This window comes from Staurois parvus, unplaced genomic scaffold (assembly GCF_062004578.1).
Source record: "Staurois parvus isolate SC_StPar_1 unplaced genomic scaffold, SC_StPar_1.0 ptg000988l, whole genome shotgun sequence".
In the NCBI taxonomy this organism is placed as follows: Eukaryota; Metazoa; Chordata; class Amphibia; order Anura; family Ranidae; genus Staurois; species Staurois parvus.
The window spans coordinates 6,916,722-6,943,760 of record NW_028318784.1 but is presented as its reverse complement, the minus strand read 5'-3'; the positions used below and the strand labels follow the sequence as shown (position 1 = coordinate 6,943,760).

General features: G+C 40.8%; 1 protein-coding gene across 3 annotated transcripts in view; it reads left to right on the top strand.

The window, feature by feature from the left end:
- Positions 1–27,039, top strand: part of USP25 (ubiquitin specific peptidase 25) — a 184,841-nt gene that overhangs the window by 102,576 nt on the left and 55,226 nt on the right. For all 3 annotated transcript variants that reach the window (XM_089657388.1, XM_089657387.1, XM_089657386.1), the window contains exons 6-11: positions 8,393–8,479; positions 12,929–13,066; positions 15,678–15,754; positions 20,719–20,792; positions 23,228–23,376; positions 26,723–26,850. In XM_089657388.1, coding sequence (XP_089513514.1) covers positions 8,393–8,479; positions 12,929–13,066; positions 15,678–15,754; positions 20,719–20,792; positions 23,228–23,376; positions 26,723–26,850 — 653 coding nt within the window. The remainder of the gene's footprint in view (positions 1–8,392; positions 8,480–12,928; positions 13,067–15,677; positions 15,755–20,718; positions 20,793–23,227; positions 23,377–26,722; positions 26,851–27,039) is intronic.

The window sequence follows — 27,039 nt, the reverse complement described above, 5'->3', positions numbered from 1 at the left end:
TTTTTCAAAGAATGAATGACCTCACTAATATAACTCCACACTGCTATTATTTTGAACATGCCCCTTTCAATTAGTGATTCAATTACACAGAATCAGCAGCATGCATGTCATGACTGTTGGGTCTGTTGGATTTATATTACTCTACTACACCTGCTAGTAAATTATTTGCCATGTATAAATATCATTTCTACCAAAAACAGTGATTGATCAGGTTAGTGATGTATTATTTTGAACACAAAATATGTATGTATGATATATATATATATATATATATATATATATATATATATATATATATATATATATACACAGTGGGGATCGAACGTTTGGGCACCCCAGCTAAATCAAATTACAGATTAGACATTCTTATAATATGTCAACAAAAGTTAGATTTTATTTTCTGTTATTTTGAAAGTGTAAATGATGCAAACAAAAAAATGGCGTCTGCAAAGGTTTGGGCACCGTGCAGAGTTAATATCTTGTACTGCCCCCTTTGGCAAGTATCACAGCTTGTAAACGCTTTTTGTAGCCAGCCAAGAGTCTTTCAATTCTTGTTTGAGGTATCTTTGACCATTCTTCCTTACAAAAGTCTTCCAGTTCTTTGAGATTTCTGGGCTGTCTGTCACGCACTGCTCTTTTAAGGTCTATCCATAGATTTTCAATTATGTTGAGGTCAGGAGATTGTGAAGGCCATGGCAAAACCTTCAGTTTACGCCTCTTGATGTAATCCCCCGTGGATTTCGAGGTGTGTTTAGGATCATTATCCATTTGTAGAAGCCATCCTCCCTTTAACTTCAGCTTTTTCACAGATGGCATCAAGTTACCATCCAAAATTTGCAGAAATTTTATTGAATCCATTTTTCCTTCTACTCGTGAGATGTTCCCTGTGCCACTGGCTGCAACACAACCCCAAAGCATGATTGATCTAACCCCATGCTTAACAATTGGACAGAGGTTCTTTTCATTAAATTCTGTGCCCCTTCTTCTCCAAACGTACCTTTGCTCATTCCGGCCAAAAAGTTACATTTTAACCTCATCGGTCCACAGAACTTGTTTCCAAAATGCATCAGGCTTGTCTATAGTTTCAGTTTTCTAGACAACTGCTTGGTGCTGATTGTTGGGGCAAGGTCAGATGAGTCTGGGCATTTAAAACCTTTGAGATTGACATCACCTGGTCTTCCCAGATGATGATTGAGAACAATCCATGACACTGGCAGGTCTCAGCTTTGCAAAGGGGGCAGTGCATGCTATAAATTCTGCAGGGTGCCCAAACCTTTGCAGACGCCATTTTTTTGTTTTCTGTTATTTTGAAAGTGCAAATGATGGAAATAAAATCTAACTTTTGTTGACATATCATATATATATATACACACTTAAGTATTCTGAACCTTTACTCAGTACTTTGTTGAAGCACCTTTTGGCAACAATTACAGCCTTGAGTCTTTTTGAGTATGACGTGACAAGTTTTGCACACCTGGCAGGTGAACCTTTGGCCTACTTTGGGGCCCTGAGCACTTTTGAACAGGATTTCATTGAGTATATCTTTGTATTTTGCGCCATTCAGCTTTCCCTCAACCCTGACCAGTCTCCCAGTCCCTGCTGCTGAAAAACAACCCCACAGTATGATGCTGCTTCACTGTTGGGATGGTACTGGGCAGGTGATGAGCTGTGCCTACTTTTCCTCTGGACATAATGTTTATAATTGAGGCCAAATGGTTCAGTCTTGGTTTCATCAGACCAGAGAATCTTGTTCCTCACAGTCTGAGTTCTTCTTTTTGCAAACTCCAAGCGGGCTTTCATATGTTTTTGTACTGAGGAGAGGTTTCAGTCTAGCCATTCTGCTTTAAAGCCCAGATTGGTGAAGGCCTTTCTCCCCTGACTGCTCAGTTTGGTTGGGCGACCAGCAATTGGAAGAGTCCTGGTTGTGCCAAACTTCTTCCATTTGAGAATTATGGAGGCCACTGTGCTCTTGGGAACCTACAGTGCAGCAGATTTTTTAGTAGCCTTCCCCAGATTTGAGCCTTTGCAATAATCCTGTCTCTGGGCTCTGCAGGCAGTTCCTTTTGAGCTCATGGTTTTTACTCTGATAAAGTATGTAATTTCAGCTGTGAGGCCTTTTGTAGAGTGGTGTGTGGCTTTCCAGATTTACCACAGATGGACTCAAAGGTGTAGAAATATCTCAGCAACGATCAAGAGAAATGGGAGGCACCTGAGGGAAGTGTTGTTGCAAAGGGTCTAAATCAGGGCTTGAAAAAGCCACTCGCCAAATGCGAGGAGAAATTCTCTAGCGGCGAGCACAGATGGAGCGGCTGCGCTCCAAGCCTCATTGTGAAGCCGAATTCCAGTTTGAGTTCTGGTTTCCGGCTTCTTTGTCACCGCTGCTGAGGGGACAGGTACAGGAGAGGTCTGCTCTCCTCCACTGAGAGGAGATACCCTCTCCACCGCTGCGGGGGACTCGAGCAAGTACTGTATACAAGTCATATCACTATAATGGAGTACAGGGGAGGGGGGATATACGTTACTGTATACATGTCATATCACTATAATAGAGTACAGGGGAGCTGGGATATACATTACTGTGTACATGTCCTATCACTATAATGGAGTACAGGGGAGCTGGGATATACGTTACTGTATACATGTCATATCACTATAATGGAGTACAGGGGAGCTGGGATATACATTACTGTATACATGTCATATCACTATAATGGAGTACAGGGGAGCTGGGATATACATTACTGTATACATGTCATATCACTATAATGGAGTACAGGGGAGCTGGGATATACATTACTGTATACATGTCATATCACTATAATGGAGTACAGGGGAGCTGGGATATACATTACTGTATACATGTCATATCACTATAATGGAGTACAGGGGAGGGGGGATATACATTACTGTATACATGTCATATCACTATAATGGAGTACAGGGGAGCTGGGATATACATTACTGTATACATGTCATATCACTGGAGACGGACCTGGGCAAGGTTGGGTGGGGCAACTGGTGGAGAGTAAGGTTTGTGCCTGGCTAGTAGGTCTAGACTTGAAATTTTAAGCCTTGGTCTAAATACTTATACCAATGTGATATTTCATGTTGTATTTCATACATTTGCAAACCTTTGTAAAAGTCTGTTTTCACTTAGTCATTATTAGGTACAGTGTAGATATTTGAGAAAAAAATGAATTTAAACAACTGTAGTATCAGGCTGCAACGTAACAATACTGAACAAAGTGAAGGGGGTCTGAATACTTTATGAATGCTCTGTATATTACTTTATGCTTGTCCACTAAGTGCGCACATTATACCGCAGCTGCTGGTGTGTGCTGTGAAGAGAGGGGTGCGGGTGCATTTTAATGATGCGTCATACTGTTTACTTTTTTTTTTTCAACTTTGCACTGAAAAAAAGTAGAGCATGTCCTACTTTTTGACATGCTAGTGCTGGTCAGTGTTGTGAATTGAACTCAAAGGACTCGAGACAAATTGTCTTGTCTGTGTTCTTTTGCATTGGGCAAGGCAGCCCAGATCAGCCAAACACATACGTTGTCAATGTGTTCATAGCATAAAGAGTAAGACATTTATGGCAACCAGTCAGACTTCATCAGCAATCCAGCTTTCATAAAGTGAACTCTGATTGGCAGATGAGTGTTACTGCTCTTTCAGTGATTTGCCATCACATCTTTGTGTGCTTGGATGGATGTTCTTGGAAGGATACATTGCTCGGATATTCCTGTGCAGTTTAAGAAGTCAGCATGTTGCCCTGTTAAGTGTTCTGATCCGACTTACTGCCACAAAGGTCTGAAGTTTCAGTTTCTGTTATCTGTGGAACGTCGGCATAGCTGCAGCTTTCTCTTCGACAGTTTCCTCATGGCAACAAGCAAGCTTTGTATATTACCCAATGGGCTATTGTTTACCTTAATAGTTTAAGCATGAGGGAACAAGGTGGCTCAGTGCTGTTTAACAAACTCGAAATTTCTCTGTTCTCATCAAGTATTAAAATAATTAATAGAAAAAAGAAGTTGGGCATGAAGAACATCTTTGTGTATGGGCTCTTACAATCTGCCGTGAGCGCCTATTCCAATCTGTTTATCTAAAATTATTATTTGTTTACAATGAATGGCTCTACTCCTCTGCGATCAAAGTTGCCACAAGTCTTTTAACAGATTGTAACAGATGGCGAATCATTGACACTGCCGTCAGCTGTTGAGACGAGCTTGTTTACTTACGCTGACTAATTTATATGCCCGTGTTGTTGAGTCTGACTTCAGCCGAAGGAATCTGTTTTTTTGTGGCTTATATTTTAGTATGCAAGATCTCTCAGCTCTTGTAACATCAGCAGAGAGTGCAGCTAAATGACAGTGATACCAGAAACTGACATTTGGCAGCAGACATTCCAAAGTATGCTGTACTTTACCTTAGGCTGAGGCACTCTGGATTGTAGGTATTGGTTAAATTGTACCAACATCTTCCATAGCACTGTACACAATTGGGACGTACTGGGTCTGTATCATTAAGATATAAAAGCATACACTAATACATAAGGCATCAGAAATGAGCACCCTGTACATTGAGGTTTTGGTAGATGATGTAACAGAAATCTTATGACTGTGAAAAGCTCTTGAGACTTAGGGGTTGCTTTACTAAGTGGAGAGTGCAAAATCTGGTGCATCTGAGCATAGAAACCAATTAGCTTCCAGTTTTTTTTTTTTTTTTTGTCAAAGCTTAATTGAACAAGCTGAAGTTAGAAGCCAATTGGCTACCATGCACAGCTTCGCCAGATTTTGCACTCTCCCGTTTTAGTAAATCAACCCCATTGCGTCTCTTCTGTATTTATAAATCCTACCTGTTCTGAAAGGTTTAAAGTAATGTTCCACTTTATAGAAATCAAAGTAGACTTTTTTTAAATTGGTTGTTAACCTTTACATATACCCAGTGAAGTGACTCAGGTGAGATGAAACAGATCCTCCTATGTAAGCTGTACCCATTTATCTATAGCATTCTGTCCCCTACATCCATTGGAATTTGCACAGGATCTCTCGGCTCTGAAAAGCTGGAGGCGGGGAGTTGAAGTTTCATGAGGGAGGAGATCTCTTAGAGCTGAATAGAGGGAAGGGACATCCCCTCCCCTCTTCACACAGCTCACAGGAACAGAACTGAGGCTGTCAATCACTGGCTGTGCCCTCCCCTGTCACCATTTTTCTCTAGGTGTCAGGAAAACACATAAGAAGTGACTCGTGCTGATAGCAGAGGAGCTTAGCAGCAGACAGAAATAACACTTCGTACTCTGGATTGAGACAAGTACACACCATAAACAACAGAAAAAAAAGTCTAAGGCTACTTTCACATTAGCTTTGTCAGCAGGTGTCACAGGTGTTTGGGAAGCGTTTTTAACGCTTCTCAAACGCCTATGAAAATTCTGCACATGGCAGCACACAGTGCTGTTTACACGGAAGCGTTAGCGTCATGTTGTGTCACAGCAAAACTGAAGCCTCGTGTCCAGTCAGGAGGAGTAGAAGCCTCCCATTTCAAGTCTATGTTGCCGCTTCTCAAATGCCCATCAGGCGTTTGCGATGCGGTTGCGGAGCGTTAACCACTTGCCTACCAGGCACTTATACCCCCTTATTTACCAGGCCAATTTTCAGCTTTCAGCGCTGCCGCACTTTGATTGACAATTGCATGGTCATGCAACATTGTACCCATATGAAATTTTCATCATTTTTTTCTCACAAATAGAGCTTTCTTTTGGTGGTATTTAATCGCCACTGGGCGCTTTACTTTTTGCGCTATAAATAAAAAAGTGCAAAAAATTAGAAAAAAAAAAAAGTTTCTTTGTTTCTATTATAAAATTTTTCAAACAGGCATTTTTTCTCCTTCACTGATGTGCGTTGATGAGGCAGCACTGATAGGCAGCACTAAAGGGCACTGATAGGCAGTACTAATGAGGTGGCACGGATAGGCGGCACTGATAGACAGCACTAATGAGGTGTCACGGATAGGCGGCACTAATATGCAGCACTGATAGGCGGCACTGATACTTGACACTGATGATGGGTACTGATAGACGGCACTGACTGACTGGCACAACCCCTGGACACTGACTGGTGGCACTGACTGGCAGCACAGGTGGGTGGGCACAGGTGGGTGGCACAGGTGGGTGGCACTGGTGGGCACAGGTGGGTGGCACTGCTGGGCACATGTAGGTGGCACTTCTGGGCACAGGTAGGTGGCACAGGTGGGTGCACTGCTGGGCACAGGTGGGTGATCTGCTGGGCACAGGTGGGCGGAGCTAGTGGGCGCACTGCTGGGCACAGGTGGGCGGAACTTGTGGGTGGCACTGCTGGGCACCGATCATCAGGGCACTGATCATCAGTGCCCTGATCATCAGTGCCCTGATGATCGGTGCCGATCCCCGCTCTGACAACTGCCAGTTCTCGGCAGTACTTTCCTCACGATCTGACAGCGTGAGGAAAGTGCAGCCGAGAACCGGCACTTGCATTTTCCTCTGATCAGCGTGTCATTGGACACCGCTGATTAGGTGGTAAAAGGCCGCTGTGATTGGCCTTTTACCACATCACGTGATCAGCTGTGTCCGTAGGACACAGCGATCACGGAGATCGCCGGGTGCGCGCCCCCTGGGGCGCGCATGAGAGCGCGTTCTGGGGGCACGTCATATGACGTCCACTCAGAACTGGCCGGCCGCAGTGAAGCCATCATTCGGCTATCTGCGGTCGGCAGGTAGTTAATACCATTTAACTTCATTGTAGGAGTTTGTGGTGTGGTTTTAACGATTGGCAAACACCTATTAACCGCCTCAAAACCACGCATAGGGTGTTTTGGGAGCATTTGGGGAGCGTTAAAAACACTTCATAAGCGCCTGTCAAACTCTATAGGGTCGTTTGGCAAGAGTTAGACATAAAGTCAAGTGTGAACAAGCCCTAAGTGGTCCATTAAGTCTGCCCCAAATTGTCTCACTACAGTGCTTCAGTAAAGATCATGCTCTTTATGGGTATGCACTGGAGAAGAAAATGAGCGCTTTCGATTTGATGAAGCAATCTTTCTCGCTGATGGAGGTTTGCCAATTTTGTTGGAAATCTCTTGCCAAAAGGAAGTAGAGCACTTACCTGTTAGTGACTTGATCTTGTCAAGTAGGTCTCACTTGCGAACTGGTGGATGTCTACCACATTATATTCTTGGGCAGGCTTTTCCCCATTTATGGGCTTTAGAAATTGGGTATTATACGTGTGCACAAAGGCTTGGGAGGGGGGTGCGGGGTGTGAGACATAGTTCAGAAGTTAATAACATGCTAAGAAAGCGATTGTGGAATATCCAGGAGATAGCAGACGCTGTATTCAGTCAGGTTGCTCTACCCCCACTCCCTCCCTGCACATACTTGCCAAAGAAAATACTCATTCTGGTATGGAGGAGCATTCAGTATGTTAGTATGTGTCCGTACTGCCCCCATGTGCACGGTCACACAAGAATTTCCCTGTGTACACTACAACTGTGACTACTCTTATTGGGATGCTGATATATAAATATTCTCCACTCTAAGCCGCTCTTCTCATGGCCACTTCAAACCCAGGTACCAGGGGTTATAAGAGTCATCTCCATTCATCCATTCAGACCAAGTGCTAAGAAGAAGCCATCACACACTGGTGGGATTAGTGTGTCCACATTTAATGGAAGGATATCCACAAGCTTGACAAACTGTCAATGTCAAGCTTGTGGATAGCCTTCCTAATAAAATGTTGACACCAGTGATACCTCAGGTTTTGGACTCTTGGCTTAGAGAGGACTTTCTTTCTGACTGGGAGTGTAAGGAAAGTAAATGTGTCATTGTAAAGGAATTAAAGAAACCTGTTGCTTTTCCCTGCATTTTCCACTCCCTTTCCCTCCTTTTCCACTCTAGGAACTTAACAGCCCCCTCTCCTTTAGCAACAATTAGCCTCCATGTCCCATAGCCCAGATTTGCTGCACATTTTCTATAGCCACAAAGCATTTTTCCTCCTCCCCTTTTTTTTTTGGTATCCAACTTTTGATAACTGCTTGACAAGGTCTGGATAATGATGAAGTACTGTTGAAAATGATGGCAGTTCCTGCTGCACATGCAAGTGTGTACCAGCAGATGGGAATTCTACTCGTATGGCATTTCTTTGTCATGATCCTAGTACGTACTTCAGGCTGTAGTGAGATGGTAATTTGGCTGGAATAGAGTGTTGGTGAGCTTCCTGTTCAACTATGATTTGCTATCTTCAGTGAATATTACTTTGGGAATTGGGAAATCGTCTGCCTTGAGGCACCTTGGTACTTCTGTCCAAATCAGAGACTGACTTTGGTGTTTTTTTTCTTGTAAAATGTATACTTCTTCTTTTCTATACAGTCCCTCTTCAACCTGCTGGAATTTCGCAGACTTGTTTTGAACTACAGCCCCCCTGCAAGTGCTCAGGATGTACCCCGAAACCAAAAGGTCTGGTATATTTATCTGTATGCATTTTCTGAAATCTATAATTGTGTATTTCCCATCTGCCAAGATGTAAGAGGGAACAGAGGTTACAAAGTAGAATCACATGGTTGACTGGAAGGAACAGTGCTGTCACTCAGTATGACTGGAAGCAATATTAACAGAAGAATGTATAACTATATTGACAGAAATTCAGGAGTATAAAGACTACGGACATGTGTAATATGTTATATAGGTATATTTTACATGAATGCGTAAAAGCAAGTCTAAAGACTAAATGGTTAACATTTAGTGTGCTAAATGACTCTACTTCATAAGCAATTTGCATGTTTGCAGCTTCCTGATGGGGACAATGGTGGACCATGCCAACACAATGCATGTTGGCATTACTGCTTGTAGTCTTACATCAGGTGCTCATGTACTATAGTGACAAAGCTGGGAGATAGGTGTCATACCATAACAGGAAGAGCCCGAGTAAAGATCTTCATGGCAGGATCACCGTGTATTCTTTTAGTGAAAGCTGCAAAATATAAATGGATTGAAACAACTTTTGAAATGACATTAACATTTTAAGGCTTAAAATTATATTTTTAGTTTTGATTTTAGATTAACTTTAAAGTATGTCTGACTCCTCCACCAACCCCCACCTTTCCCAATTAAAAAAAAACAAAAACTGCACTTGTTTTTTCATCTGTAAAGTCCCACAAAGCCTGCTAGTGAAGTCTGTCTATTACAGCTTTCTGTAATGAGGTGACAACAATTCTGCACTGCTCCTGAATTCCAAGCAGTGTTGCCATTCTCATGTAGGTTGTGCATGCTTACTACAGTGGTGAAAAAAAACTGTTGTAGGTGTTGGTGACTACCAGTATTATCACTTTCAGTTCATAAATGCCTATAGCTTGTCAATCAGCACCTGGCCTTACCTAGTCCTCCCCCTGTGCTTTGTGGATTGACAACTCTGTCTCTATGACTGGGACACTCAAACTGTGAGCTGCAGTGTCTGGTTTAGGGAGTGTTTGAGATACAAATAAAGGAAACTCAGTCTGGGAATTGATCGTGGTTGTTTATTTTGATGCTTGTGCATCACATGGTACCTGGATTTGGTACTTGTTTAGACTATCACGCAGGAGCCTTGAGCTCTATTTTAATTTTTTTAGTTTGTAAGATGACACAACCCATTATCATACGGATAGTGTTTTCAGACCGTTGGGTCTTCTTTATTTTTGACATTTTGGGGTAAATCTTGTAGATTGTAGGCTCAGCATAGAAACCCGATTTTTATTCTTGCAGTACCACACACAGGAAGTGATAACAGTAACATTTAAAATGGTTAATCCAGTCCAAAGCATCATTACCCACCACTGATGTGTATTACTATAGACCATTACACAGCCAGTGCTGTGAGTCTTACAATAAAATTTACTTTAAATGTCAGGAGCTGTTGGTAATCTTTAAGGAGAGTAAAGGCGAATGAGATGTTGGCTATAAAAGGCATTTACACAGTATTGAATCTCACACTGGTGTGATGTGTATGTTATATCTGCTTTTGTTTTTACTTCATCTTAAAGCCATTTAACTGTGCAAACAGCTTTTACTTAAATAAGCAGTTGAATTTGTTCATGTGGAAGCATAAACTAAGCGTTTTGACCTTCGGATAAATGAGATCTTGTTGATGGTGTTAAACCTTCAGAAAAAAAAATCTGAATACTGGTTTTCTGTACAACCAGCTGAAACTTTTTTTTTTTTTTTTTTTTCCTGCGACCAAGTAATTTAGTTGTCCAGAGAGCGAGGTATCTTTAAGCCTGTGTCTGGAAAAGTATTTAATAGTAGCTGAATATATTCAAATAGGATCCTCTCTTGTTTTTAATGTACATCTGCTGTTAGATCTGTGGGCTACTATTGCTTGTGGCTATCTTGTTAGTCGCATGGCTTTGTCTAACTTTAAAGGGAATTTGCCACCAACTTTAAAAAATTGCAGGTAAAAGTCCAAAAATACAATTTTTTTTTTTTTTTTTTTTGTAGTGCTTAATGAAAGTGTTTCTCCTTTTCTTAAATTATGTCTATTCACTTGTAATGTGGCTTTGAACTTGCTAAATTGACTAGTCAATTACCTTGCGTATCCCCTCCCTGCTTGCATGTTATATCACTTTACTCTCATGGGAATGTCTGATTACTGTCTGTGCTGTTTTAAAGCAGGAGTAAACGGCATCAAAAGAAAAATCAAAAAACATGGCATAAAAAAACAAAATGGCATACTGTACTAGTATGCATCACATACTAGCACATTATATAAATCTTCCGTTAAAACAAAGCCCTCCAGCAGCACACCGTTACCGCTGTAAAGGCTTCCATCTTCACCTGGTCTTCCTTTCGAGTTGACGAGCTCTGACCATCTGACTGGCTGAGCCGCAATGACATTGCTCCCACGCATGCACACGGGAGTCACGGGCCATGGCACAGTGCTGTGAAGGAACGGGACGGGCATGCTGTTCCTTCACAGTGCATGTGCCAGTTAAAAACAAACAAAAAAAAACTAATATCTCCTAAACGGTGCACGTTTAGGAGATATTCATTTACCTACAAGTAAGCTTTATTATAGGCTTACCTGTAGATAAAAATGAACAAAGTGGGTTTATTACCACTTTAAATTTATCACCAAAGCTTTAGCACTATTGTTGAAATGAATGTAGCACTTGGTCCTGTTCCGACTCTTGGCCATGTTGTGCAATAAAAGCTCCACCCCAGGCCGAAGCCCAATTTATGGTACTGTAGCCACCACCCCCTTTCCTCAAACCAAGAGTAATTTAAATTATGAGAAGTATTTACTCACCTATAGGTAGCTGGTAATCAGTGTTGATATTAATGTCTGTTGGCACTGCTAGCTGCACGAGAGGTAGGTGTGGAGAGTCTCTTCTGGAGATGTTAGAAAGTGTTTGAACAAGAAGAAAAAAAAACAAACATATTTTACATGCCTGAACTATGTAATGATTTTGCACAGAGTAGCCCTGATCCTTCCTCTTCTCAGGGCTCCTGCTGGCACTCTGGGCCCCTCCTTGTGGCTTATTGTAAAAATTTTCAGGATTAGCCGGCTGCAGCCACTGATCAGTGTACTCTAATAGCGGGGAGTCCTTCTGTCAGCGTACAGTTTGAGTGGTAAGGATTCCTCTATCCACCTCAGCTGTGTGTATGGAGGAATAGGTTTCATTCAGGCCACTGGCTGAATGGGGGAAAAAAAGCATGAATAGTCTACTATGGCCAGCTCAATACATCACTCCCTGCTTTGCTGCTATCCTTTGTGTGGTCCCACTCCACTAACATTGGGTACCTGTGCCTATTTCCAGCTCTGCCTGCACAGATATTTTTATTACAGCTTCTTGTTCAAAGTGTGTCCAGATTTGACTCTGGAATGTCAGGTACTTTCTATAATTTGCCCAAATCATCTGCTGATATTGATGCTGATTATTGGTTGCCGGCTTTCTAATGGTGAGTGGATATTGCTAACAATTTAAAATTTGCTCTTGTGCTTGGATCCTTCCTCTGCTATGGTGCTAGTCTCTGGTGTGTTCCTATGCCTGCAGAGACAACTGCTGTAGCTCAGCCCTCATTAGATATGAATCTGCTACTGGGCATCTTTTGTTGAGGGCAAGGGCAGTGCGCTGCGACCACGCTAGCTCAGCAACCACTGTACAGTGAAAACAGGACTAAGATCCTACATACATTTGGTTCTCTTGGGGACTTGACAATAATTTTGAATTTGTGGAAATAATTTTTTCTTTAACTTCTTTTGCACCTCCATCACCTTCCTATAGTAACTTTTATATAGCTGCCAGGGGAGGAGCAGTGTGGAATACAGAATACTACAGAGTGTCACGTGAGTGACTGCTTTGAGTCTGCTTGGGCTAATGACATCACATTCAAGATGTCGGCACCCAGCAGCATTCTCTGGGCTTTTAGATGTCTACACAAGGGAAGATTTTACAGGGAAATAACATGCATAACATTTTTTTAAATGCCTGTATAATCTTATAGGAGTATTTTTATTGAAATATATGGTGTGACAGCAGGGTCTCTCTAACACTGCTGAGACACAGATGCGCAGCGAGGAACAAATGAAAAAAAGTATGTTCTGTCTATACTTCTTTCCAAAGCCAAAAGGGTTGTCCTGGAATAATTACTATTTGACTAAGATATGGTTGGTTTCAGGGGTTTCTGTGCAATATATAGAAACATTCATGTTTAGCACTATGACCATGAATTTATATACTGAAGATATTTTACCATCTGAATCTTTAAAGTGTCACGTCTTTAAATTTAGACTTTAAAAAAGGTGGGAAGGTAGGTACAAATGACAGCTAGGTATGTACCATATATTATAGTAGTTTGCATAACTGCCAACTTTTCAGACAATATCTGTTTTTTTTTTCTCTTTTTGTTTTTTTCATCTACACTCCACAGGAACACAGAAACCTGCCTTTCATGCGTGAGCTGAGATATCTCTTCTCACTGTTGGTCAGTTCAAAGAGGAAATATGTCGATCCTTCTAGAGCAGTAGAGATTCTAAAGGATGCCTTTAAGTCAAATGACTCTCAGCAGGTAACTTCCAGCTTAATATCATGCTTTTTGTGCTCTCAGCATATTTTTGTTTTTAAACTGGTGCTATTCTTTAATAGCAAGGTGAGAACTACAGCATCATTGAAGTCTATTTTATTCTAGTTGTTGTCGTAAAAATTACCCTGTTGCTATACAAAACCAAGCCCTACATGTAAAAGATAACTGTACAAACGTCCCTTTCCTGCTGCTGGCAAACACCACTTCGATCCTGAGATTGAAATCTTCAGGATTGGAGTTCAGTGGCATGGGGAACAGATAATGTGAGTGTGCAGCCTCCTTTAAAGGTATGACTTGGTTTTTTATTCACATGGCCGTAAAAATTTTACTGATATAATTCCATATCTGTTTTCATGGAAAAAAAAAAGTTCTTGTACAGTGATCAGTAAAATATAGATGCATTTAAATGCATAAAGACGCATATGTGTGCATGATTTGTTTTTGTTAACCCTTTGTTTAGACTTAATTTATGCATGTACAAATGTGTATACATGTGTTTATATATGTAAGCATATAAATCACATGTTCTTAGACGCAGATTTTTGGAGTCTGTGTTACAGATTTGAAAGCAGCTCATGTTTACACACCTGTGTGATTGGCTCCATTGACAGCATTGTAGCGGTGTTCAGTTCTGTAATTGAAAAACACTTTTATATGCATATTTTAAGGCAATGTGAAGCCTAAAGCCCATCTCCAAGTAAAGAAAGTCTCTTCCACCTCACCCATGCCTAACCTCCCCATGTTTAACCACTTCAATACTGGGCACTTTCACCCCCTTCCTGTCCAGGCCAATTTTTAGCTTTCAGTGCTGTCACACTTTGACAATTGCAAGGTCATTCAACACTGTACCCAGATGAAATTTATATAATTTTTTTGGAGACCGAGCTTTCTTTTGGTGATGTTTAATCACCAATGGGAGTTTTTATTTTTTTTTGCTAAACAAGCGAAAAGAGACCAAAAATTGAAGAAAAAAAGCTTTTCTTTGTTTTTGCAAATAATTTTTCTTCTTCACTGATGTGCACTAATGAGGCGGCACAGGCTGCACTGATGGGGATGCATTGATGATCAGTGCAAACAAAGTACAGACAGTCTTGCCAGGTATCGGCTGTACTTTCCTCACACAGACACAGCGATAACCAACAAGTCTTTTTACATGTGATCACATGGTAAAGGGCAACTGTGATTGGCCCTTTACCACAATCTGTGATCCGCAGTGTCCAATGATAGTGGTCACAGATCGCACTAGAAAGGTGGGTTCTGGGAGGATGTCTATGGATGCCCTCCTAGACAAGAGAGCCCCACTGTGGCCTGTCTTTCGGCTATAGCATGTTGCTAAAGTGGTTTAAAAGAAAAATTCTAACACTTGATTTTAACCTGCCTGAATCTGCCATCCTGTGTCATGTATTAAATGTATTTTACTGTTCATTGAAAAGTAGTTTAAAGCCCAAAGTAAGTATCATACATGTTTTGTTACACTGTTGTCATCTTCTGCATTATTTTATTATTTTGAACTGGTCTCTATTGAAAATGCTTTAAACTACCCTTTTCATTTTGTGGAAATGTGCATCCTGTATCCTTCTCTAGTGCTCTGTTCCTGCATAGCCAGCATCTCCCCTGCATGTGTGTCCTTTTACCAGACTTTTTTTGTTTTTTTTGAGGGTTGGCAGTGGGGTTGATTTACTGAAGGCAATGACTGTGCACTTTACAAGTACAGATGCTCCAGAGCTCAATAAATTAGGTAAAGCTTCACTTTACAAAGAATACCCAATCACATGCACGGAAAATAAAACAAACAAACAAAAAAAAAACCTGTATTTTTACTTAAACATGAGTGGATGATGGAAGTCAGCAGAGCTCCCCCTTCATTTACTAAGCTTTGGAGCAACTGCACTTGCAAAGTACGCAGTCGGTTTGCCTTTGTAAATAAACCCCAATGTGTCTGGGTCTATTAGTTTACAAAGTGCACTGGGCAGCGTATTCAAACTCTGGTTGATATTGGACTTTACGGTACAATTTAGATACACTGGGGTTGATTTACTAAAAGGCAAATAGACTGTGCACTTTGTATATTCCCAAGATTATAGTGAATGTGGTGAAGCTTCACTTTGTAAAGAATACTGAAGCAGGTGGAAGGAAAATTAGAAAAAAAATAGCATTTTTGCTTGCACATGATTCGATGATGGAAATCACCACATTCACTAAGCTCTGAGGAAAATGAGTGCACCTGCAATTGCAAAAGTGCAGAGTCTATTTTCCTTTAGTAAATCAACCCCAGTGTATAATTCCTTTAACAGGAATCAAATGGAGGTTGTTACCAGTGTCAGCCTTACAACTATTTTTGTGGCTTTGGCTGTAACTTCCTTTAGCCTAATCATGTATGCATCGCATGTGCTTTGAGCAATCAGTGTAGAGATTTTCCAGATGCAGATAAATTTCATATTACAGTGCTATCTCTCCTGCATAGTATTTGATTTAGTTTCACAAATGTTTTTTGTATTTGCGGCGAAATGTGGTTCAATTATGGATGCAGTTATTTTCAGCCTCTCTATTTTGCCATCTTATTGCAGCACTGATGGGTTTTCTTTGTTTCCTGCAGCAAGATGTAAGTGAATTCACCCACAAACTGCTGGACTGGCTGGAGGACGCGTTCCAGATAAAGGCAGAGGAAGAAAGGTGAGGGATGTACCTTTTGGCATTGTCTTGTGTAGCTTGGATTGAATTAGGATGGGCAAGCTGAGACTCGAATTTTCCTTATTAAATGATGCAGAGAATTAAACACAAGAACATTCTTATTATTTTCTCTTCTGTGTCACATGGATTGATGACAGTGTTCTTATACTCCCAGAACCTGTTCCTGTTTTCATGTCAATTTATAGTGTAAAGGAACATTTTTTACCATGTGTACAAGCTTCATGGGAATGAATTGACCTTTTTTTAAACTTGAGTTAACAATTTACCTGTGGCTTGTCCTGACACCTCAGTTTAGCTTTCCTACAAATAATAGGTTCTGTTTTCATCTTGGCAGCACAACAAAGAAGTCAAATTGGCCATCTGACACTCTAGCGTCTTGGCGCAAAAGCCCAAAACCTTTTATTTGTTTCCACTAAAGGCATATCACTAAGTTTTGTGTGTAAAATTGTTGAAAAAGGTGGTTGGTTCCATTTACTTTGTCAGCTTTTTGGAGACTTAATACCTTTTAATTTTTTTTCTCAAAAGGGTTAATTTTTTTCAGTTTAAACACTTGATATGTTTTCTATTTTCTATTGTAACTAAAATATGGGTTTATGAGATTTGCAGGTCGTTTTTTTGTAGATTTTAAACTGTGTCCCCAACATTTTTGGAATTGGAGGTTTAATAAGGACCCAGGATTTTTTAAAATGCAATATTCTAAATTACATAGGTGAAAACATTGGTACAGTTTTTTACTTGCACTTTGAATGCAGTTAAAAGTGTGCCTAAAGCAGTGGCGTTCGATCCATGGCCCACGGAGCCCTCTGATGTGGCCTGTGACCTCATGCTCTGGGATGGCAAGTCAGCAAGCCCAAATCGCGGGTTGCCGACCCGCCATCCCAGAGCATCAGAGTGCATGGAGCTGGCGTTGCCAGCGGAGGGAGTAGGAGCCGCATAAGCCAAACTAAAGTTTAACTTTCTTTGGCAGACTGCTTTGGTTAACACTATGAATGGTGCTACCGCCTTGGTTTATCCTGGTCACACAAAAAAAGTTTGTTTGTGGCTGCTAGATGGACCATTTGTTAAACAATGAAAAAACAGATTTTCCAAGTGCAATGGTCTTTACCAAGCTGTCTGAAATTTACATTAATGAACAAATTGTTAATACAGGTGCATCTCAAATGAAAATATCATCAAAAAGTAAATTTTTCAGTAATTCAGTTCAGAAGGTGAAACTCCTCTATTATATAGCTTTATTACACACGGAGTGATATATTTCAAGCATTTCCTTCTTTTAATTTTAATGATTATGGCATGAAGCTAGTGAAAACCCAAATTTCAGTAACTCAGAAAATTAGAATATTACATAAGACTAATTAAAAAAACAAAAAAGGTTTTTTTATTACAGAAATGTTGGCTTACTGAAAAGTATGTCCATGTACAGTATAGTATGCACTCAATACTTGCTAGGGGCTCCTTTTGCATGAATTACTGCTTCAATGCAGCGTGGCATGGAGGCGATCAGCCTGTGGCACTGCTGAGCTGTTATGGAAGCCCAAGTTACTTTGATAGTGGCCTTCAGCTCGTCTGCATTGTTGGGTCTGGTGTGTCTCATTTTGCCAATACCCCACAGATTCTATATGGGGTTTAGGTCAGGCTTGTTATCTGGCCAATCAAGCACAGTGATACCATGATCATTAAACCAGGTATTGGTACTTTTGGCAGTGTGGTCAGGTGCCAAGTCCTGCTGGAAAATGAAATCAGCTTCTCCATGAAGCTTGTCAGCAGAGGGAAACATGAAGTGCTCTAGAATTTCCTGATAGAGGGCTGCGCTGACTTTGGACTAGATAAAACACAGTGGACCAATACCAGCAGATGACATGGCTCCCCAAATCATTACTGACTGTGGAAACGTTACACTGGACCTCATGCAACTTGGATTCTGTGCCTTTCCACTCTTCTTCTGGGACCTTGATTTCCAAATGAAATGAAAAATTTACTTTCATCCAAAAAGAGGACTTTGGACCACTGAGCAGCAGTCCAGTCCTTTTTCTCCTTAGCCCAAGTAAGACACTTCTGACGATGCCTCTGGTTCAGGAGTGGCTTGACGCAAGGAATGTGACAGTTGTAGCCAGTGTCCTGGATATGTCTGTGTGTGGTGGCTCTTGAAGCACTGACACCAGCCGTAGTCTACTCCTTGTGAATCTGCCCCGAATTCTTGAATGGCCTTTGCTTCACAATCCTCTCAAGGCTGCGTTTATCCCTGTTGCTTGTGCACCTTTTTCTACCACAATGTTTCCTTCCACTCAACTTTCCATTAATATGCTTGGGTACAGCACTCTTGTGAACATCCAGCTTCTTTAGCAATGATATTTTGTGACTTACCATCCTTGTAGAAGGTGTCAGTGACTGTCTTCTGGACAACTGTCAAGTCAGCAGTCTTCCCCCGTGATTGTGTAACCTACTGAACCAGACTGCGAAATCATTTAACGGCTCAGGAACCCTTTACAGGTGTTTTGAGTTAATTTGCTGATTAGAGTGAGACACCATGGGGTTTATTTACTAAAGCTGGAGAGTCCAAAATCAGACTCCCTTCTGCATAGAAACCAATCAGCTTCTAACCTCAGCTTGTTCAATGAAGCTTTGGCAATGAAACCTGGAAGCTGATTGGTTTCTATGCAGAAGTGAGTCTGATTTTGCACTCTCCAGCTTTAGTAAATAAACCCCCATGAGTTTACAATATTGAACTTTTCACAATATTCTAATTTTGAGATACTGAATTTTAGGTTTTCATTAGTTAAGCCATGATCATCAAAATTAAAAGAAAGAAATGCTTGAAATATATTACTACGTGTGTAATGAATCTATATAATAGGAGTTTCAGTTAATAAATTGAATTACTGAAATAAATTAACTTTTTGATGATATTCTAGCTTGAGATGCACCTGTACATTATTGAACAAACTTGAGGCCTTCCAGAAGACACTGACAGCCTTGGAAGACGTTTTGTACAAGACCATCCACTGCGGGTTTTTCCCTCACTCTAAATTCAGTCCTGTTATGTCGGCTGTGATATAGACAGTTTGGCATATACATTCTATTTATCACAACTTGGGAACTGAAGTGTATATAGCCTCCACTTATTTTTTGTCACCAGCTTGGGTTGGTCCTTTGGAGACATACTCGTTGTTTTACCATGGTTGTTCTCTTGTTTTGAGAAGTTCCTTTATATTCAAACTGATGTAGGGATTCTAGTCTGCATAGTACTGTATGATTTTGATTGTCCAGTAATGTATACACTCGTACTGGAGTAGAAGATCAAAATCGTGTTCTTGAACCTACTGTGGCACTTTTTTCATGGTACCCTTGGAAAGAAAAATGTCAAGTCTTTGAATGATATTTAGCTTGCATCAAGCAGTGTGTGTCAGGGTTTACATCCGATACTTTAATGAGCTTAGATAAAAACTGATATAAAAGTACAAAGCACTTCCAGCCTCTGGTCCCAGCAGTATTTGCTTACTGGCCTAGCTTACCGGTAATTGCAGTTGCACCTTTTTTGAAAGGGCTCCCGATTCTAGTTTGTACCATTTTTCCAAGAACACTGACAACATGCAGAGAATAGAAGGGAGTCCTCTGTTTTGCAGCAAATAGTCGCACTTGTAGCTGTGACAGAGAAACATCCCATACACGTCTGTCACTTCCTTCCTTTGAACATTTTGGAGGCTTCACTCTGCTCTGTGAGGGTTAGTGTGGATTCAGCTCTGCAAGCGATCACTTTTGTTCTTATAATTGGCTTTTTCACTGTTTAGCAATTCCATAAAGATCATGGCGCTGCCCTTGGGCTGCGAACATTTCCTGACAATTGAAGAGCTCAGCGACATGCACATTACACTGGAGGCGAGAGGGATAATGAAGCAGCAGTAACATGTCAAAGCATTTACTCTACTCTCCGTAGAGAAGGTTATTCAAGAACTCTCACATCGACTTTGTGGTGGTTGGAAAGCTTTTGCTTTGCTTCTCACAGCAAGCACAGGGCTTCATTGTCACCGACAGTGATTGTGTCAGACAGTACTAAACCTTTTAATAGATTCCTCACTTAGGGCCTCAGTTATAAAGCATATGTTTGGCCTTATGATAGCTATGCTTTTGCATTAATAATAAAAATGCACTTTTATGTAGAACAGTAGTGTCCATTATGCTGTCCATGCTTTGCAAAAGTAAGTGGAGCATCATTCATATTAATTAAACAAAAGAAACCATTTGGAAAGTGGAGAGAGCCCAGTTGTTTGACCGGCCTTTCCTCCAAATACAGAGTTCTCTGCAGTGTTTTCTCGTAAAAAGGAGCAATGTGGAGTAAGCAGTGTGGTGTCCAGCGGATAGCTTAGTCAACTGTCCGCTATACATTTGCCCCTAAATCATTTTAATTATCTTTGTGACCCAAGTTAACATTAGTATCTGTATATAGACTCCACCCCTGCTTCCGCTGCCTGACTGTCGCCAACCCAAAAAATATGTAGAATAGAAATGTTTGATATTTATCTGTATACTTGTTTTGGGTCAATGACTATAAGTATTGAAGCCTTAGGGTTGTCCTTGATTGCCAGAAAACTAGCAATTTCAGATGGGTCTTAAACGGTAGGCTCTTTCTCCCGTCACCATTTTTTAAAATTACAAAGATAACCTTTTCATAAACTTGTAATACAATTTATAAACCTGTAAATATTGCCTTTTGCAAAAAGATTTCTATGCTACTTTAGTGCATTGGAAGAATACTTGTCTATTATACTCTTTGTAACCGAAAATAAGGTTAATGTGCCCATAGGAATCAGTGAGATTGCTTGTTTCAAGATTTCTGACTAGGTTAGATAATGAAAGCTAAAATATGATTGTTTGGTGTGTCTTTGCCATAGTTCATTAGTTCATGTAATGTTAAATTGCAACATCCTTTGTGATTTTATTTTCCCCAGGGATGGAGAAAAGCCAAAGAACCCAATGGTGGAGCTCTTCTATGGACGATTCCTGGCAGTGGGTGTTCATGAAGGTTGGTATCTGTTTCATGGGAACGGTCGCAAAAACTGTCTTCAGAGTGAAAACCTGCTCTACTTGATGCTTAAATTGTTTCTTCAAGATACAATAAAACTCTTTCCACTTTCTTACACAGAGGGGAAAGTTGCATGATTTTCACTTCTCAGCTCATTCATTTTTACATTTGGATTAAATAGACTGTGTGAAGTTCAATCCCTCACCTCTGTTACTCTATATTATCCATTGTTCTGGAATGTCCCACAAGCTCATATAGGTCTGATAGTCAGGTATCCCAAACGTTTGGCCATATTTAGTGTGTGTATGCCACACCAATCAGTCACAGAATTATGATTACGCGCCTAATAATGAGTAGATCCCCCTTTGACCCATTGAGGCATGAACTTCACTAGACCTCTGAAGGTATGCTGTGGAATCTGGCACCAAAGCCAACAACAGCCCAGATCCTTTAAGTCCTATAAGCTGCAAAGTGGGGCCTTAATGTATCGGACTTCCCATATTGCATCCTTGCGCAATCTCTTCCCTAAGTAAATGACTTGCATACACCCAGCCATCCACATGCTGTAAAAGAACACATGATTCATCAGTTCAGGCCACCCTTTCAATTTGTTCCATGGTCCTGTTCGGATGTTCTCATGTCTATTGTAGATGCTTTTGGCTGCGGATATGGGTGAGTATGGGCACCCTGACCAGTTTGTGGCTATGCAGCCCGGTATGTAACAAACTGCAATCCACTGTGTGTTCTGACACCTTTCCATCAGGACCAGCCTTAATATTTTCAGCAATCTGAGTTACAGTAGCTCTTATATTGGATCGAACTATACAAACCAGCCTTTGCTCCCCACGTGCATCAATGGGCCTTGACCATCCATGACCCTGTCGTCGGTTTTACTTCCTTGGACCACTTTTGGTAGGTGAGACTGCAGACCGGGAACATTGCACAAGAACTGAAGTTTTGGAGATGCTCTGACCCAGTCATCTCTAGCCATTGCAATTTGGTCCTTGGCAAAGTTGCTGAAATTCTTACGTGTGCTCATTTTTTCTGCTTTCAACACATTAACTTCAGGGACAGCATGTTCACTTGCTGCCTAATATATCCCACCCACCTTCAAGTACCATTGTAACAAAATAATCCATTGCTCACTTTACCTGTCAGTGGTCATATTGGTATGGCTGATTGTTGTGTGTATGTATATATGTATGTATGTGTAAAATTTGGACAAATCTCAGTTTCAGATGCATGTGGTTTGATGTCTGTGATTTTTACCAGCAGTGTGGCTTTCAATGGGTCACTGGCTGCCATAGTGGAGTTTCCCAATGAAATTTTTAAGTGTAGTCTTGACTGCTGATGGTGATATTTTTAGCCAATTGTGCAGTTTCACAGTTCACTATGCTAAATGGGCTTTTTTCAATTGTATGGATGCATGTGTATACAGCTGTTTATGGCAACATTCCTATCCTGAACCCTAAAGTGACCCTGTAATGTGATGTAAATGTGCAGAAACACATACCCTGGAAAGGAAGAGTGTAGATTTTTACCTGTGTGATACTGGAGTTGCTAAACACATGTCTGTTTCAGAGGGATGGTCTCGCAAAGTCAGCTGAGAACCCAACATTACCATTCCCCTGTGTCTCCCAGTCAAGGATTCAAATGTTGCTTCCTTGCAAGATTACCTCCTGCAGGCATATTCCGTACATCACTGGTGTGCAGAATGCTCCTAACAATTTTAACTACTGCATGTGTCATCAGTATATTGCTTTTCTCAGAAGTCTGCACTAAAACCCAAGTCAAATTTCAGGCATTCACTACAATACAGATACAGATATTTTTATTGATATGCAGCCCTTTTACATTGAAGAGCCTCTCTGCCATTATTGGATGTTTGAGTGAACAGAGGACCCCAAGGATTTCTTAGCTGTGGGGATGTTGACTATTTTTAGTTCTTTTCTGATTTTTGAAATCTGAGATCACTTGGTTAAGAAACAGTATTACATTGTAGTTGTTTCTTCCTGGGGGATGAGGGCTGGCTGCTTCCGGAACACTTCATGGAGAATTAACAGTGACAAGGGTACTTGTCTTGGCATTCCTCAGATATTATGGAACTGATGTCACATAGAAAAGCCTTGTCCTCCTCTACAAAAGATGTTTACAGGCAAAAGCTTTTCACCAGCAAGTACATGGGAAACTTGTTTTTCTGTTTATTTTATCAAAATTCAGAATGATGAACCCTCTGTCTCTTGCTTATGGCTACAAGTTGCAGTAGGCAAGTTCATCTTTCACACACCGATAAAATGAGAATGTTTGGAAATACACATTTCCCTGAAGATAGGGGATAGCTTATTAAAGGTATTAGTATGGGGAGATATTTTGATGACCTGATTTCAAGTGTGCTTTGGTTCCTGTCCTTGTTGATGTTTGATTCTCTTTCTAAGGAAAGAAATTTGAAAACACGGAGATGTTTGGGCAGTATCCTCTCCAGGTGAACGGATTCAAAGACTTGCATGAATGCCTAGAGGCTGCCATGATAGAGGGCGAGATCGAGTCATTGCATTCAGAAAACTCAAGCAAGTCTGGTCAAGAGGTGAGAAATACTGGGGACCTAGTTATCTATACTAGGATTGCAAACTGTTTGCATTTGTCACCCTCCAAAACATTAGTGTCTCTTAAAGCAGAACTCTGGGCAAAACATCTTTACATGTCTTTGTTACTGATTTCCTACCTTCATGTAATACATCATCCATCTTCTGGTTCACTCTGTAGTTGCTCTGAAATAACCTATTCATTTTCAAATCAAACTGTTAATTCTCTTTGGTTTCCTGTTTGTAAGACCGGTGGCTGAGCACTGGTACAGTGTTAGCACTTTATATTAATCTTTCTGCTACCTATACACACCAACTCAAGACTCAGCAGAAATCTTCAAACATATCCATGCAGTTTACTACTGTCCCCACCATATAAAGATAAGCATGGTAATATATGAACTGTTGGTGTGTTTCCTTGATCCAGTCAATAGTTTAAAGCTGGCCATAGATGATTTGAATCTCGGTTGTTTCAGCAGGGACCGGCCGAGATTCGAACCATCTAAGGGAAAGGCTGACTGTACCCAAATTGATTGTCGTACGAATTGGGTACAATCAGCCTGTTGGATTTTTCATGCGATCATTGCCAGCAACTATAGTTGCTAGAAATAATTGCTGTGTTCTCCTGACATGGACGACTCCCCCCATATTCCCTCCCCCTGTGCCTCCTTTCCAGGAGAACACAATAGCTGTTGATGGGGGAATCGAGCGATTTTCTTTCAGTTTTTCTTCAGCAAGTGAAATGCATGCTCAATTGGATTCTGGTCAGGTGATTGACTTGGCCATTGCATAACATTCCACTTCTTTCCCTTAAAAAACTCTTTGGTCGCATTTGCAGTATGCTTTGGGTCATTGTCCATCTGCACTGTGAAGCGGCGTCCAATGGGTTCTGAAGCATTTGGCTGAATATGAGCAGATAATATTGCCCGAAACACTTCAGAATTCATCCTGCTGCTTTTGTCAGCAGTCACATCATCAATAAATACAAGAGAACCAGTTCCATTGGCAGCCATACATGCCCACGCCATGACACTACCACCACCATGCTTCACTGATGAGGTGGTATGCTTAGGATCATGAGCAGTTCCTTTTCTTCTCCATACTCTTCTCTTCCCATCACTCTGGTACAAGTTGATCTTGGTCTCATCTGTCCATAGGATGTTGTTCCAGAACTGTGAAGGCTTTTTTAGATGTCGTTTGGCAAACTCTAATCTGGCCTTCCTGTTTTTGAGGCTCACCAATGGTTTACATCTTGTGGTGAACCCTCTGTATTCACTCTGGTGAAGTCTTCTCTTGATTGTTGACTTTGACACACATACACCTACCTCCTGGAGAGTGTTCTTGATCTGGCCAACTGTTGTGAAGGGTGTTTTCTTCACCAGAGAAAGAATTCTTCGGTCATCCACCACAGTTGTTTTCCGTGGTCTTCCGGGTCTTTTGGTGTTGCTGAGCTCACCGGTGCGTTCCTTCTTTTTAAGAATGTTCCAAACAGTTGTTTTTGCTATCTCTCTGATGGGTTTGTTTTGTTTTTTTCAGCCTAATGATGGCTTGCTTCACGGATAGTGACATGTCTTTGGATCTCATCTTGAGAGTTGACAGCAACAGATTCCAAATGCAAATAGCACGCTTGAAATGAACTCTGGACCTTTTATCTGCTCATTGTAATTGGGATAATGAGGGAATACCACACACATGGCCATGGAACAGCTGAGAAGCCAATTGTCCCATTACTTTTGGTCCCTTAACAAGTGGGAGGCACATATGCAAACTGTTGTAATTCCTACATCGTTCACCTGATTTGGATGTAAATACCCTCAAATTAAAGCCGACAGTCTGCAGTTAAAGCACATCTTGTTCGTTTCATTTCAAATCCATTGTGGTGGTGTATAGAACCAAAAATGTTAGAATTGTGTCGATGTCCCAATATTTATGGACCTGACTGTATATATAGGGTTTGTTTATGAGCGCTTCTCATTGTGCCTGTGACATGTTCCTAGCTGATTTGTTAAATATAGTCAGTGCAGGAAAAGCTGAAATTGCTTGGTTTGCTACCTGAATATATGTCCATCCTGTGCATTGTAGGTGGATAAGATAAATGCTGTTAATTTAGGTCCCATTCACATGGGTGTACCTCTCCGTACACCTGTGCGAAGGACCATCTTTGCTTGCATGGGTTGAGCTGGTGTTCAGTGCATCCACATGCAGACCGTCCCATTTGTGTCTTATTAGGACGCAGTGGCTAAGCAATGTCCGCTTCATAAAAATAATGCCATCAATACGGTAATGTTTTGAGAATGTGTTTCTGTGGTGTTGTTTGCAGTTTTATCTGTGCACGGTGATATATGCAGGTTCTGCTTCCATCTTTGCAGTGCTATACAGTAGTTCTGCATTACAGCTCTGTTACAGTGAAAATCTATTAGCCTGGTGACTTAATAACAATGCACACCATATGTATCTTCTCTCAACAGTTAGTAAGCAAGGAGTTCTGAATAAAAACAAATCAAAAAAAGAGCAACTTCTACTGGTTACTCTTCCAGTCTCCATATGCAGTACACAAGTTGGATATAGTAGATAAGCAAGCATTCAGAAATATTTAAAATGCATCAAGAATTAGTTCCAAGGTATAACACTGCAATATGAAGGCACTAAAAACACAGGAATAAAGATACCAATAGAAAAAAAATAAAGAATAGCAATTGCTATGTCAACACATGATCAGGCGGTTTTATGACCGTGTTGGAAACTTACAGCAACTTGCACCCATATATGAATACATTTAGCCAGCAACTTGAAATTAAATTGCACCACTAAGATGTGGTAGGTATATTACTTTTATGTTCATGTGTTTTTAAACTATATTTTTTTTAGTGGTGATCCTGCCACTAACACACTTCCTATCCTAAAGTGACCCCCTAACCTAATTTTCATAACTTAGGGGGGGTGTTCTGTAGTCCACACAGAGTACTCATGTAGGGCTGATAATATTTGAGAAGTGGAGCATTCACTACTGGAAGTCAGAAACATGCTGAATTTCTGGCAGGACCAAAAGGTATTTTTTGCACTTATCAAATGGATCTAACAAAATGCTTTTAAATTTATCTGACCAAAAGAGATAACAAGGAGAGGTTCACAAACATTTCAACTGAAAAAATAAAAAAAGTCCACGTCCAGCCAAATGTTCTCTCTCTCTCTATGAATATATAAGCATCTGACTATAGATTTATGTTCTCCTGAAAGATGAGTATGAATGGAGCAGTCAGAATCTCTTGAGGGTAGGTAATGTACACACATTTGCATGTACTATAGGTCAAAGTAAATTGTATTATTTTTGTGCTTTATTTGTGACAGCACTGGTTCACAGAACTTCCACCTGTACTGACATTTGAGCTGTCCAGGTTTGAATTTAATCAAGCATTGGGAAGGCCTGAGAAAATCCACAACAAGCTGGAGTTTCCACCATGTCTATACATGGATAGGTAAGTACCCACATCATTCATATTGGTTGTGAGCACTGCTGAGAAAGTAGTTAAGGTTATGAATGCCTCCATAGCCTGCACAATTCATTGCTTGCAGGAGGAAAGGTAAGGCTCTGTTCACGCTATGGAGGTTCGACCGCACAGGCACTTTTCTGTACATTCCTGTGTGCTGTGCGTGAGAGATTCTCT